This window comes from Cryptomeria japonica, unplaced genomic scaffold (genome assembly GCF_030272615.1).
Source record: "Cryptomeria japonica unplaced genomic scaffold, Sugi_1.0 HiC_scaffold_22, whole genome shotgun sequence".
In the NCBI taxonomy this organism is placed as follows: domain Eukaryota; kingdom Viridiplantae; phylum Streptophyta; class Pinopsida; order Cupressales; family Cupressaceae; genus Cryptomeria; species Cryptomeria japonica.
Genome location: NW_026728844.1, coordinates 1835459 through 1850778, shown reverse-complemented (window position 1 = coordinate 1850778; position 15320 = coordinate 1835459). Strand labels below are relative to the sequence as shown.

The 15320-nt window shown below is 50.2% G+C and overlaps 2 protein-coding genes across 2 annotated transcripts; both read right to left on the bottom strand.

Moving 5' to 3' along the window:
• Window positions 1-3298: 3298 nt before the first annotated feature.
• LOC131057905 (NADH-ubiquinone oxidoreductase chain 1) lies at window positions 3299-5786 on the bottom strand. Its single transcript, XM_057992032.2, has one exon. It carries the CDS (start codon window positions 5136-5138, stop codon window positions 4641-4643), a length of 498 nt encoding a protein of 165 aa, XP_057848015.1. The 5' UTR covers window positions 5139-5786; the 3' UTR covers window positions 3299-4640.
• Window positions 5787-5823: 37 nt separating this feature from the next.
• Window positions 5824-6198, bottom strand: LOC131057904 (small ribosomal subunit protein uS13m-like). The gene has a single exon (XM_057992031.1). The coding sequence runs from the start codon at window positions 6196-6198 to the stop codon at window positions 5824-5826; it is 375 nt and encodes a 124-aa protein (XP_057848014.1).
• Window positions 6199-15320: the final 9122 nt, after the last annotated feature.

Below are 15320 nucleotides of genomic sequence, written 5' to 3'. Positions count from 1 at the left end.
CCCCTACTATTTGAAGGGGCGGGTGGAAAACGTCAGCAATAGTTCCGCCCCCCGCTCCCCAGCCGAATAGTAGGGGGCCGAAGACAGACCGCTCGCGGCCATATGTCCCGCGGAGGGCTAGCATCGGGGTATAACATGGCCGCACAAGGTAGCCTTAAAGGCTGGATCGAATCCCCTGTTTTGCCATAGAATTGTAGGCACTTCCCTTCCTTGTTTTGCCCTTCCTTATAACTAACTAACCGATAAAGTAACTCTCAACTTCTTAGGGATAGAAAGATAGCCCTACTATTCGCCTTTTTTAGATTATTCTCTATTCTATACGTAACATGCCAACCCCTACCCCCTACCCCCTACGGGCCCCCTTTCAGATTATTGTAAGGGCCCCCCCTAGAACTTCTATGGTTCTATGGGGGCTGATTAATAAGGGGGCTTACTCTAGCAGGCTGATTAATTGACGTGGGAGGGAATTATAGGGGCCTCCGGTAGTTCCCGGGATGGTTCATCGGGAGCCCTACAATCGAGATACCTCTTAATTAATCAGCGCAGGGAATAGGGGGGGGGCGATGGGGTGGAGGTATATTAGTTGAAGGTGCTTTATTAATCTAGCAGGGCCCTACTATTCTAATGGGGTGGGGGGACATAGATGGGGCCTCCCGGCCTATTCTATTAGATACGTATTAACCCCTACTATCTATAGGGCGATTGAAACGGGAAAACTGCGTTCGGTCAAACTGGGATGGGAAACTTAATAGTAGGCCCTTTTCGCAGTAACTGATTGAATAAGGGAGGCAGTAACTTCTTCCAGACTCCTTTTCCAGTTATAGATTATCCACAACATCTAGCTAATTTGATACTGGCAATCTGGGGGCCCCGGGTAATATGTAGATTCTTTTTTAGAATGTCGCCCGTCCTTCTAATTATAGTTCTATCTAATATGTGTTCTTTTCTTTCTAGTTAGCTTTCAAGACTGTATCTTTCTTATCCGAGTGGAGAGGCCAATAGGTTGTAACGTATATAATCGCTGCTATTCTAATCGCGCTATATAATCTAACCACCCAACTATAGTAGCGGTAGGGCCCTCCTATCCGACTCTCCCGACTATAGTTTAGTTCGCCACCGGCTTAACCACATGGGATCGCCTCTCCGGGCAACTATAGATGCGCTACCATAGAATAGTAGGGGCCCCCCCACCCAGAATAACTATAGATGCGGAAGGGGGCCTTCCGGCCCAACCGAGTGCACCAACAACCCACACTACCCTTTTTCTCTACACTCCCTTAACCACATAGCCACCAATCCACCATTCTCACTATTGTCTTGTCGAAGCTCACCTTACCTAAAGGCCCAACCAAGTGAAGAGGGAGCAGGATTACACTCACCCACCTTCAGTCTCTAACACCCATCAACCACATTCCACAGGCAGTCCACAACCTACCGGAAGTGTGAAATGCAAAAAAATGGAGATATAGAGGAGTTTCAAGATGTTGGCGGCATGGACCCGACCTATGCGAATCACCGCTCTTCCCTATAGAATGGTAGGGGCAGGGGCCGGTGTGTGTGTGCCCGAATTCGAAGCCGTATATAGATCGGAATTCGGAGTTACTATTCCCATCCCTCCCGGGCACCCCTCCCTAAAGCCCATGGTTTTCTGTACCTACTGGTCTGTGGAATCCATGCTATCTATTAGTGCCTGCCTACGGCAACTAGAATTCCCAGAACCCCTACTATTTGAAGGGCCGGGTCAAATTGAATGGAGTGGGAACGGGGACGGCGCCAGCTATATCGGAATCGATTTCGCGGGTCATCGATCACCGGAGCACCCATAACAGCATTCAGCATTTTCATATCTTCCAGTAGCATTACCACCGGGAGCAGAGGCGGACCCTTCAAATAGTAGGGCGTTGGGGCAGCGGATGGATAGTTAGAGCCGGTTAATCACTCAAAATCACGACTCTCAAAAGCCACCCAGCGACTCTCGAGATGAAAGGCGATTCTAGATAGAGAGCACCCAGAGCGCTGCTTTGCTTCAGTAGCGTAGTGCCGCCGCGATGGTTAAGAAAGGCGATGGCGCCCGGGGTAAGGGGTCTCAGATCATAGGAGCTCAGTGCCTGGAGAAGACGGATCTGACACCCCTGAAAAGAGCAGGGGGACTTTTTGGGCTTTGCTGCCTACCTGACGAATAGTAGGGGCCCGGCGAGAAAAGAGAATCACGAAGTATCTAACCTCTCCCTCGCATAGAATTGAAAGCTCGCCCTACCCCTACCTTTATAATGGTAGTGGGGCCCCTACTGTCTATAGATAGGGCTTAACCGAGCATTAAGCGAACGCAGCGAAACAAAACCTTCATTCTAAACCATCAGCTCACTATCTCCCCTCTCCGGCCGATCCACACGAGTAGAAAATTTCATACCGGAAAGCAGATAGCCGATTATTGGGGTGTGTAGCCGGATAACAGCGGCTTTTCCCAATCATGCCCAATCAACTAGAATCCCCGGAACTATCTATATCCCCACCACCCACCCCTACTATTTGAAGGGCTAGCTAGCCCCTACTATTCTCAAGGGCTAGCCCCCTACTATTCTCAAGGGCCCCCGCCCGGGGGCATAACCGGGGGGAGGTAGATTATTGAATAACCCTCTTTATTAATTAGCTTGCTAGAATAGGGGGGGTAATTAATGTACGCCTGCTAGAATAATATGAAAAAGGGCGACATAGTAGGGGGGAGGTAGATTATTGTAGGGGGCTCGCATGAACTGATTCCCTCAAATTCTATGGAGTGGGAGGCCCCTACTATTCTAAGGGTGCTATAATTCCCCATGAACACTGCCATTATTCTGGGTGGTAATGGGGGAGGGTGGGTGGATATAGGATAACGGCAGCGAGCTATTCCGACGAATCTTCTCCCCCGGCCCCAGGGGGCACTTCCCCGATTCCTTGATTCCCTGGCCGCCTATCCACCCGCTAGAATTCCTCCGGGATCCCGAGCCCGATTTCAGAGATTCCGAGCCAAGCCCACTCGATTCCGAGATCCCAAGTCATAGATCCGATTCCCTGATAGAGAGTCCAAGATTCCTTCCCGATTCCCTGATTCCGAGATCCCAATCCCAAGCTTTATCTCTTCATACCATTGATTCCTTCTCCCCTGATCCCGAGAATCCAAGATCCCAGAGATTCCTTCATCCCAGCAGTCAACCGGTCAATTGATTACTTGCTCGACAACTACTTATTCCGGCAATTATCACCCTGCAGACTTCTACCACCCACCCACCCCAGCCCCACCCCGCTGTCCGTCGCTCACTGTACTGCCTTTTGGTATGTATCGCCCCCTTCCCCCGGAACTCTAGATTCCGAAGATCCACCGGTTCATCGAGAAACTCCATTCCGCACTGCTGCTGAGTCGTCGGACTCCTCCCCCGAGTCCGGTTGTGGATTGCGTCGGGGAAATTCCACCTGAGCTAGGCAGATAGATAGACTCCTTTCCCGCTGCTGATAAAGAGCAGGGAACAAAATGATTGGACCCATATATAGGCACGTAGGGCAGCGCTCCGGGTACTTAAAGTCCTCCCACTACCAACCAGCATACATCATCTGGCTGGGTCTTGCCGGTATCAACAACTGGATCGATCCCATGGAAACGGGAACAGCAACTCGCTATGGCTCTTGGCCCAGACAATGTCCGCCCCTATTCATCCATATCCATACGCGGATGAACACACGCGACAAGACGGGAACGCAGTCCTGGGCTGCAGTGAATAGATCGGATCGAGAGGTCGTTCCGTCCCTTGTCCCCAATGGGAAGAAGATGGGTAATCCGTTTACAATGTTGCTCCGATCTGACCCAGCTGGCGAGCAATCCCAGTCCGCTTTTCATCGGCAGAGGAAGGAGGCAGCACTTTGTTCGCTTCTTCTCCACCAAGCACGGGAGTTTGGGGATCGCTGTAGGTCGGTGGCCACCCGAGGAAACTCCGATTCGATCCGCCGGCTGGGAGGCACCTACCTCATCCCGATCGCAAGGAGAGGTTCACCATGATGTTTATGGGTAAGGAACGGAGACAGCGCCCGGCGGTTCTGCTGCGGGGCATTCATGCACTAAACCTCTCCGCTGTGAGATTGAGGCCTATCTAGATCCCCCCACCCATCCCGGAGAACAGTCGAGACTTCCTAAAGTCAGTCGAGTTCCCCGACCGGCCGAGTGCCCCCGGGGCCCTCTCCCTATCGCCCTATCTAGAGCTATTCTAGAGAGGTGGGGGGTGCCCCCTACTATGGATAGGGTGGATAGTGGCCCTCACCCCCCCCCCTACTTAGGCCGCCTCCGCCTCTCAAGATAGGGGTAGGGGTAGGGGGTAGGGGGTAGGGGGTGGGGGGTCGAGTGATGAGAATTGGATCGTTCCGTCGCTCCATACGTCCAACTTTTCGTGCCTTCCAGGGTATCATACTTTTGCGGCTCTTCATCTTACCGGATTTGCAGCAGACTCGTGTGATAGATGAAGCGTCATTAGAGAAGTCGATCCAGAATCCATATTCCGCTAGTCGACGTTTCGCGGCCCACACCTGTGTAGAGTAGATCGTTCAGCACCTGCGGCACGAACCAATTTTTGACCCATCGGCCCTAGTATCATAGGCGACCGAACGGCCGCCCCCTAATTACTAGACCAACCTGCTATGATAATTCCATAAACACCTAGCGAGGATATTGCAGACAGATGAAGTATACCTATGTCCGGATCTGACGATACCATACCATAATCAAAAGGTACAACGGCCCGGGCAACCGAACTGAGCATAGATGTCACCACTGGAGCCAGTCTAGAGAGAGAGAAATTGGCACTACTTGGTGGAATAGGTTCTTTTATAGCTGATTTCGAACCATCTGCTAGAGGTTGTAACAATCCGAACGATCCAACTACATTGGGACCCTTTCGACGTTGCACGAAAGCCATTACTTTACGTTCGGCTGACACTGAGAAGGCTACTCCTGGTGGAAGTGGTATGATCATTCCGGGTATTTCCGCTAGAATAGCAATGTACGTTTCCGATTTCCTATTCACTAAGGGGTGATCATGCATGAAACGATGTCGACCCGAAGAACGAGACCTATTCTCGAGGGGTTCGGTTATTGAGGTATGAATAGTCGTCATGTGTACTAAAGGAGGACAATTTCTCACAACCTCTCCGAGGACAACTATCGAGCGAGCCCTTCCCACCAACTAGAATTGTTACTCTAGCCCCCTACAATCGAGCTACCTCGGCATTAATGTACGCCTGCTAGAATAATATGAAAAAGGGCGACATAGTAGGGGCGCCCCCCATAGAATTGTAGGGCGAGACCCTCTGCCATTAATGTACGCCTGCTAGCCCTTGCCGGGGGCCCCCATAGAATTGTAGGGCGAGAGCAGCCCTCTTTATTAATCTAGCAGGGCCCATAGAATTGTAGGGGGGGGGTTAATTCGAGGAGCCCCCAGCCCCGTCACTCTAGCAGGCGTCCATTAATTGACTGGGGGTTTCAATCAAGCCCCCTACTATTCTAAAGGGCTAGCAGGTTAATTAATTGACTGGGCCCCTACTATTCTAAAGGGCTAGCGAGCTGATTAATTAACTCGCCCGGTTATGCCCCCATAGAATTGTAGGGGGCTGGGACTGCAGTCAAGACTCGAAGTGGGCCCTACTATTCTAAGGGCCCGTAGGGCCCCTACTATTCTAAAGGAATCAGCTCGCTAGTATAACCCCCCACTGCCATTAATCAGTCAATTAATAAGCCCGCTATGTTCAGCTAGAATAAGCCATGCAGGGTGGGTGGAAAGTGACGGGGGGCCGGGGGTGCATTTATACGCTCGATCGGCTACGATTTCTTGCGGCGCGGCAAGTCCTAGCATTAGTATGAGTTCGTTGACCGCGTAAGGGCAATCCATCTTTATGACGAATTCCGCGATGACGAGAAATAGGAATTAATCGTTCGATGTCTGCTCGTTTGACCTTCGCCAATTCCCAACGAACAACATAATCTCGGCCTCGACCTATTATTTGTTCAAGTCGGTCGATCTGATACTTAGTCGACTCATTCACCCTTATGTTCTCACTGAGACCCAATCGATAACGAACCTGAGTGGCTTCTTTGGGTCCAATTCCAAAAATTTCGGTTGGGGCGATTCTTACTTGTCCACTGGGAACTAATCTAGTTCCTAGTACTAAATGTGACATTATTGACTCCTTCCGCGGTCCTCCCGGCTGGAATCATGAATAGTAGAGGTAGAGGTCAGGGTCAAGGTAAAGCGCGTACTATGCCCTCGAAGTGGAATTTCTTATTTGTTTGTTCCTAGTCGTCATGGGAGAGAGATCGATGAAGAAATGGATTGTTCCCTTCGCAATACCGATGTCCGGGGGTTCGGTCAAGTTGAAGCGGCCCTTCTCCACAAACCCCCCGGATCTTGTAGAGTATCTATCCTCTGATATGTGACGTATATAACCGACGAAGAAGACTGGCCCGGGCGGATATAAGGGCCCGTTCCCTCTGATCATCTGTACGTAACATGCCCGCGTACTTGACTTGGTGGTGCACTTCGTTCCTGCTGTTCGGGCAGTTGTTGAGTGATGTTGGGTAGGTGGTGCACTTCGGCTTATGTCCTGTGTTCGGTATAGAATCTGTTGTCGACAATTTACGCTCTCTTGATAAGCAGAACTGGTGGTTTTTAATAAAAGCGGATTATTTGAGCACTTCACCTTTAATTCCCCATGAACCATAGGAACCCCGGATTGCCGCCTTTATCTTCCACATGAACACCCTTTCCTAGAATTGAATTCCCACCCACCCGTTCCCCATAGAATAGTAGGGGCCCACCCACCCCGTTTTTCTATAGCCTCCCACCCACCACTACCAGCCGCCCCCCGGGAGGTATATTATCGTAGGGGCCCCCCCACCTACTTTATCTTCCGGGTGTTCAATTATATCTCCCATCCCAACCCTGGGAGGGCCCCTACTATTCTAAAGGCCCCTACGGGGAGGTAGATTAGTTGTTATTGTGGGGGGTTCTATTGGCTTATTCCCTGCGCTGATTAATTAGAACTACCCCAGTCAAGCGAATAGTAGGGGCCCACCCTGCTTCCCCGTTGGCCCCCCAACCACTTTATCTCTTTCCGGCTACACGATCGAAGGCGTTGGTCGAGTGTTTCTCTGAATCCCTCTCCCTGAACCTATCAGTTCAGAGCTAAAGCCCTAACGGTCGAGTCATTTCATCCCAATGCAGACCGCGACCCCCAAAACCCTTGAATCATCGGTTCAAGCCTCGTCTGCCATGAAGCTATTCTGTAACATCTCTTTCTCGTGCATGAGGTTTTCGTATCGGATTCCCCCCTATCCTCGTGTGTGGGGATGGGTGGGGGGGTAAAGTAGCCAATCCCATGCTGGAATATCCCCCCACTCCGTAACCCTCTCCTGGTCTTCATAGCCACCTGTCCAGTTGATTTATGATCGGATCTACCCATAGAATTGTAGGGGCGAATAGTAGGGCTCCATCCTTCACCCCCAGATCAACGAGGCAGGGAGATCAAGGAGGCAGGGAGACAATTAACTACCTGGGGGTTAAGGATAGTGCCTCACCGGAGGTGAAGGACGGGTCTAACTAATCCCCAGTAGGGCCGGGGGAGCAACTACCGGGATCTAACTACCGAGAACAATCTCACTACCGCTATTGATGCTCGAATAGATGGGCAACCGAGGGTGTTCATATGAAGGCTTTTTCGAACGCCGATTAGACCTTCCGGATAGAACCGGAGGACCCCGGATGCATGGTTCCATCCAGCCACCACCGGGTAGCTCGAACAATCCAACTTCTCTATCGTTGCTTATTGTAGCGGGCTGATGCCATTAAGTAACCGAATTGTTAACCCTATAGAATTGTAGGCATAGAATTGGGCGGGAATAATCTAATAGTAGGGCGGTTGAACGATTATAGTTCCAGCCCTTTCTTTCTTTCAACCATCCATCCAGCCGTCCATCCTGCCCATTAGAATAGTAGGGCCATCCGGGGATCCGTTCACCCGCTTCCTTCCGCCGGTTGCCCTCCTTAGTATAGTTGAAATAAGAGCTAGTCCAGGCTCGTTAGGCTCCATCCCCCACCCCCTTTCTCACGAGGGAGAACAATCCAACTTCTCATAGCAGGGGACAGGAAAGAAAGAATGTTAGGCAGGCCAATGAAGGGGAGTTCAGAAAGGTTCTCGAGAAAGAAAATATTCTATGACCGATGACTGCCTTGTTTCGCCCCCCTCTCGTTATGATCCAAATCCGTTCCCATCCCACCCTGCACGACCTGCCTCCCAACCTCGTCCGGTGGGGCTCCCATCCTTCCAACCTTCCGGTTAGCAGAGCAGTGTTGATTCCCCACCGAGCAGAGAAGCCAACTGGGCATTCTCACAAAGAATATTAGTTAGGTCCCTCCAGTCAAGGCTATAACTCCCTAATGCAGATGCCGAAGAAGAGGGCCATGCTTTAAATTAGCTGTCTGGTTAGCTATAGTTTTCCGTGTTCAGTTCAGGTAAGCTGAGTGAAAGCATTTGTTTAGCTTCCTTCCTTCCGGTTGAACTCCCTGTATTAGCTACTTCCTTCCTGCTATCTCAGCCTGCTGATTGAACCGGGAGTTAACTAGTCTACGATGGCCCAGATAGAAAGATAGTTCTCTAGAAAGAGAGTTCTCTGGTCCGAGCATCCTCCTTACAGCCTCCACCTTCGATAGAGAATTGCCAAGGTAGGCCCCTACTATTCTAAGGGCCATGCTATCCTAACTTGCCATCCTAACTAGTTATCCAGCAGGGTCTAGCGCCGGAGCAAAGGAGGGAGGGGAAGTTATAACCGTCTCGCCAACCGGTCAAATGCTGAAGGATGGGCTATGCCTGGGCCGAGAATAGATAGTTCTTTCTTTGCATCCCTACAATTCTATGGCGGTTCACTGGACTTTATTGAGAAAGTTTTCCAGGAACGCAAGGGCAGGCAGGGCTCACATCCTCAACTCGTTAATTAGGCCATCCATCCCTCACTGCTCCATAGGTAGGAGCGGTAGCTGGAGCTATCTCTCTTGCCTGGGGGTGAAGGATCAGGGAGCCCGGTTCAGGTGATTCGAGAACTCGTGCGTGCTAAGTCTAATAGATTGAGTCTGGTAGCGGTGAGTTTTGAGTTGCTGTAATATAAATAGTTGTGTAGGTGCAAGTGTAGGTGTAAGTGTAGGTGTAAGTGTAGGTGGTGTTAAGGTAGGTAAGGTTGGGTAGGTAAGATGAGTATTGGTGGTTGTGCATCCTTCCCTGCTTGTTTCCATCCCTCGTTCTTCGTTTCCTTCGTTCCCTGCTTCCCTCCCCCAAAAGCCCCAAATTAGTGCCGGGAATGAATGGTGAGATTTTGCAATGGCTAGAAAAGGATTCTGCACCTCACACGTCTTAAAACTATTGCCAATTATTTACCAGCGAATCTGCACATCACACGTTTCGAAACTATTGCCAATTATTTACCAGAAAGGGTTATCAACAGCTGCTGTTCCAGCTCCAGTTGCAGTCTCAGTTTCATCTCCAGCCCTAGCTCCAGCAGCTACTCTACTGCAGTTGAAGGTTCAAGTCTATATGCTATCATATATATCTAAGCTTTATCGCGTAATCCGGAAATTCTACGATGAATCATTAACAAAATAGAATAATCAGTCAAAAATTGACCTATCCTAAACTAGCATAATCATTCAAAATTTTTTCTATAAAAGTAACCTATCCTAAACAAGCGTAATCTGTACAAATGTATCCTATCATAAATAGAAGCTTTATCGCGTAATCAGTAACATTTTCCTATCATATATGGGAGAATAAATCTAAGCTAATATATTCTATTTATCGCGTAATCAGTACAAAAGTGTCCTATCATATATGGGAGAATAAATCTAAGCTAATATATTCTATTTATCGCGTAATCAGTACAAAAGTGTCCTATCATATATGGTAATAACTTAACTAGTTTGGTTCTTTCCCCGGCCTGGTAATGATACTGACTCTGATGCCGCGGGTCATCCAAAGTGACTTTCATCCCAACATAGAGTTTCTTGCCTCCCATCCTGCTCCATCCTCCACCTCCGGTTTGGGCATTGTTCGGGGGCTCCTACTACTAATTGTTTTCTGCTGTTACCATCTACAGTTCATTCTGCAGGGAGGCGGATACTGGCCCCTCGGCTATCTTGTCCAGCCTGAACCCCCTCGCATCTTTCCTGCCGACAACCGGCTATAGCTAATAACGTTTGCTCGCTCCTTCTCCTTCCCACACCCCCTCATTGGATTGTTCGTTCTCGCCCATCTCCAGAAGGCTGATAGTCCATGCAAGGGAGGAGATTATAGACTTTGAATGTCTAGGGGAAGCCCTACCTTTATTGTTGAACGAGTTGACAACCGGAAGGCCTAACTGACCATCCTTGCCACCAGCCGCAGTTGATCCATCCAGTTGTTGGACTAGAATTTCCCACTTTCTATTTCCCATATTAGTTATGACTGGGCTCGTTTGATCCCACCTGAACCGGGAGGAGCCACAGTTAGTTAGATGCACCCGGGAAAGTGAACAAGAAAGGAAGGATATCCCCAACGCGTTGAGAAGGAAAGGATAACTGCAATCCGGGGAGGGAGAAGAATGAGATCCTTGTTCAACGGGTAGTTCGAGCTTCCATCCCGACGAGCTTCCGGTAAGGTTACGCCCAGATTCATTGGGCTCCATCGGTTAGGAGGTGGTGCGTGCTTGGTATCCATGAGGTAGTCCATCAATTAGGTAGGTAAGTGAGGACGATGACAACTTCTCAAACGGGGGTATGCATTTTCAATTCCCGCTCCTCTGAACTATAGCTTAAGCCTCCCACCGGGGGTGTGGAAGGATAATCACTACCTTCCTAGCTCCTCGTTCAGTATGGGTGGAGTTAACTACCTTGCTCGAGATCCCTTCAAATAGTAGGGCCCGGGCTGAACTCCCTCCCGCTACTAGGAAGGAAGGAAGACTAGTATTAGTTGAGGGCGGCGAACTCCCTCCCACCATAAGGAAAGGAGTCTCCCTACCCTAACGAGAAGGAAGTAATTAGTTTATTAGTGAAACCGGAAGGACTTCTGGATGGCAAGCTGGATGGTTGAAAGGAAGTTCCCCAGGCAAGAAGCTGCTTTCTTGTTATCCGTTATTAGAAAGGCCCATGCTTTCGAACTCTCTGCTAACCGGTCGAGTAGATAGCATTTATTAGGAGTTCAACCGACCCTGCTTTGAGGAAAGGAGTTCAACCGACCCTGCAACACGGCAAACGAACATCCGACCTGGAGAACTTGATAATGAATACAAGGTTGTTTCTCGACCCACTATCGCGATCCCTCAGCCCCACAACAGCTATCGGATAGTTCAACCGGTGGGAAGGTAGAGAAAGAGGTTGCATGGGCCCGGGGGTGTAGGCGGGAGAAGGAGAAAGAGAAGAGACCACCCGGGTGCCACCCTGCATTCACTCCCGGATGGCCGATCGAGGAGTCAAGTTTCCTCCCCTAACCCTTTTTTTTTGAGCCGGTTAGTTCTTCTTTCCGGAGGGTCCGGTGAAAACAACAAATAATGCTAACCCATCTCCTTCATTAGCGAGATCTCCCCGGACCAAGGGATGGCCCATCCATTTGATTTTCTATCTAGTTTGCTCGGGAGTAGACGACTATCAATGAAACAAACTCCCTGGAGTTACTGGCCCTCCCTCCCAATTCCATCCATTTGATTTTGGCCCTCCCACCCTAACTAATTCTAGTTTGTTTCTATCCGCCCCCCAAGTTCTATATAGTTGGCATCCCTCACCATTACCAGGTAGGAAGTTAGGGCCTGAACGAGGAGATCGAGAAACGGTTCGAGCATGCTTTCATTCTTGCCTGGGGGTCAAGGCTAGCCTGGAGTTGGAGGCAAGACAGTTCTCTGCTCCCTATAGATAGGTTAGATAGCCACAACTCCGCACCGTGGGCCCCCCGATGGAGTGTCCTCGTGAGAACTCCAGGTAGTTAACTCCGGTTCAATCGTGTTCAGTTAAGGGGAAGGTTCAATCGTGTTCAGTTCAGGTCACTGTTCACTCATCTGGATGGTAGGCAGCTTCAGATCCCTCCATCAGCGTAATCATCCCTCCATCAGCTTGACTAGTTAGCCCTTCAGCTTAAGTCTCCATACTCACCCCCGGTTCATCGAAGCTTCCGAACTGCATCTGATGGTGAGAACTGACCGATGCCCCACCCACTCTTGATGGTAACAGATTCCCGGGGCCCTATGAATTCCCTTTCTCGCCGTTGGGGGGTGGGTTCTATTGCCGAGTGCTACACGGGACGGAGAAGACTTTCGTCGAACTCCCGGGAGGCAGGGAAAGCTACCCAGGGAAAGCAACTGGATCAAGCGAGAACCCGCGATGAGAATAAAGCATGCTCATCCATCCAAATGAGTTAGTAACGAGTTGACAACCGGAGGACCATCGCTCCTCGTTAATTCAGTAATCGATGGGAGGGAGGGAAGGTAGCTCGAGTAACGTTTCCAGCCTGAACCGGTGGTGTAGGGGCAAGAGGCAAGACATCCAGTTTCTCCGGAAGGCCTTCATTCACCGATAGGATAGTTGGATGGATGGATAGAGAGCTGACGTTGGCTGGCTGGTTGGTGCTAACAGAGTAGAGCTTCCCGGTTGGATTGTTCAGTTAAGAGACTAGAATATTGTATGGTTGCCGGTTCAGGATGGACTATAGTAGGGTTACTTTCTCGCCACCAAGCTCCTGTCCAGAGAAGTTCCCTTCATTGCTACACCCCCCGGTCAAGGGAAGGCGAACTTTCCTGTCCAGAGCCAGAGCTAGTTCCGCCCACCCCGATCATTACGATAGTGAAACCGGAAGGGAGGTTATTGATAGTGAAACCGGAAGGAAGGGCCAGCCTGAACCCCCAGGGAGTGATAGCTCTCCCTAAACAACTATAGGGAGGGGGGGGGGGTGGGAGGCAAGACCAAACCAGACAGCTTACTTCATTAACGAGGAGCTACCGTGGGTGGAGGAAGGAACCGTGGGTGGAGGAAGGGTGTTTCGAGGGAGGGAGTTGCAGTTTGAGCAGTTCAGTATTCTCGGAGTTCAATACAGTGACGGTTACTCCGAAGGAAGGCAGCTTCATCCGTTTATCACCGCTATCAAGTTAGGTTCTCATCGAATAACAAATAGAAGGTGTTCAGTTCAGGCCCATCTCACCCTGAAGGTGAACAGTTCAGGTAACTTGATCTCGCCCAGGTTCAAGTTCTAGCCCAGGTTCAAGTTCTAGCCGAAGTAGATTAACAGGGAGGCTCAACCGGAAGGAAGGTGGTAACAGCATTGGATGCAGCTCCAGAAAGAAGCAGATGGACTTCAGCAACTACTATCCACATTGGTTAGGTCCCGAAGGAGCGAGCAGAAGATAAGTAAACTAATCCTATTGACACCCGGGTGGGAGCGGAACAACGGCATCGTTTCCAACAACGGCATCGTTTCCTATTGCTGCCCCGGATGGCCTAGCTGACCACGGCCTATAGGAACCAGGCTATCCACCGCTTTTAACCCTGTTTGCAGAGGTTCGTGCACGGATTTACGTTCGATAATCCCAGGGGCTTTGTTCGCTTTACGACGACTATGGAATAAAGTGGATGGTTGGTGTTGAGTCATGGTTTTATTCTATTCCGTCCTCTATGCCTTTGCGCTAGACTACAATGAGAATTGACATCGTTGTTTTTTGAGTGTTATGATCGGGCCAGGATCATAAAACTCAAAAAACAACGAGGGGAATGATACTCGTGTCAGTTTTGATAGCAGGTTTGGCCAGAACCACACTAACACAACCCACGACGAGTATGATTCTTTCCGATACAGTAGGCATTGAACCGACTGAACCTACAATTCATCTACCTCCACTAGAATCTCTCCTCCCACCCCCTGCCGCACTCGATTCTATACGTAACATGCCCTTTTTAGCCCTACGGGGGTAGGGCAATGGGGGTGCCGCATTTGATTGTTGAATTCAGGCCAACTCTTGTTAACGGAATACCATTGACTGCGTGTGTGGGGATGGGTGGGGGGTTGACGGGCCTCCCACCCACCCCGATGCAGTTTCACCGCTAGCGATTCCAATACTTATGAGCTGAGCGACAACCAGTTATTCTCCCCCATTCCGCCCTTCTCCTGGTTATGGGGGTGGCGATGAAGCAGTCGAGTGCCTCCAATCATATTACGTAAATATACTTGGATCCTTTCAAGTCATCTATCCTTCAGAACCCAACCGCTTTTGGATGTACGGCAGTTCCCGGAACAGAACTGCCTGCCCTTCTCGCTCCTAAGTCCTCTGCTTTTGACACTCCCATTGATTCAAATACTTATCTAGATCAGATCTAGCATCCCCTGCATTAGGGGCCAAGTGGGAAACATCACCTCGGGAATACCATTGAACCTGCTGACCTGACAGCCTCTCTGGGATTTCTACTCCTCTCGGCTCATCGTTTGGTGGCAAATCCTACTCTCATCAGTCGACCCCGATGCGAAAGAATGAATGATGGGTGGAGACAAGGTTTGGTTGGAGCCGTGTGGATCCGGGAGAATAAAGGGATTCAATAGCGGTGAGCAGGTTTGTTTGGAAGAGAATGGATTCCAATTCCCTATCTCGCGTTAAGGCACCACTGGGAGAGGGATAAGCGGAAGAAGAGGGACCCAACTCTTCAGTTGCCCACGAAGCTCGAATGCCCACCTAACCGCACATACCCGGAGAGTGCTTGCTTGACATCCGCCCAGAAGAGAAGGCATGGGGGCATAGCTACTTATTGTTCCCACCCAACCCGGCCCCATCTATCCTCCGTCAGAGTAGGGGTAGGCTCAAAATGGAATGGTAGCAGCGGCAACCCAGCGTTCAGGAACAGCAACTTCTACCTCCCGGAAGCCCACCCCCGCTTCTGCTGTTGGTGTTTTATCTATCCGCTGTTTAATGCAATAGTGGGTGAGTCTGTTGTAGAGAGAAAGGTGTTGCATCCATACGTAACATGAGGGGTGGGCCCCTACTATTCTATGGCATCGGAGGCTTTTATAGTTGGGTGGGACCATGAACTAGAATCCCCAGGAACTATTGCTCTCCCACCCTCCCTATAGTTGGGAATTCTAGGAAAGGGTGGGTGGTCGGCACTAGAATCCCCAGGAACTATTGCTCTCCCGGAACAATGGCAATTACCCATCCCCCCCGCCCCTACAATTATAAGGGACTCGGAGGGAACTATAGTTGCCGTTTAGTTGGGAATTCTAGTCGGTAGATGCCAACTATAGCTCCCTCCCAC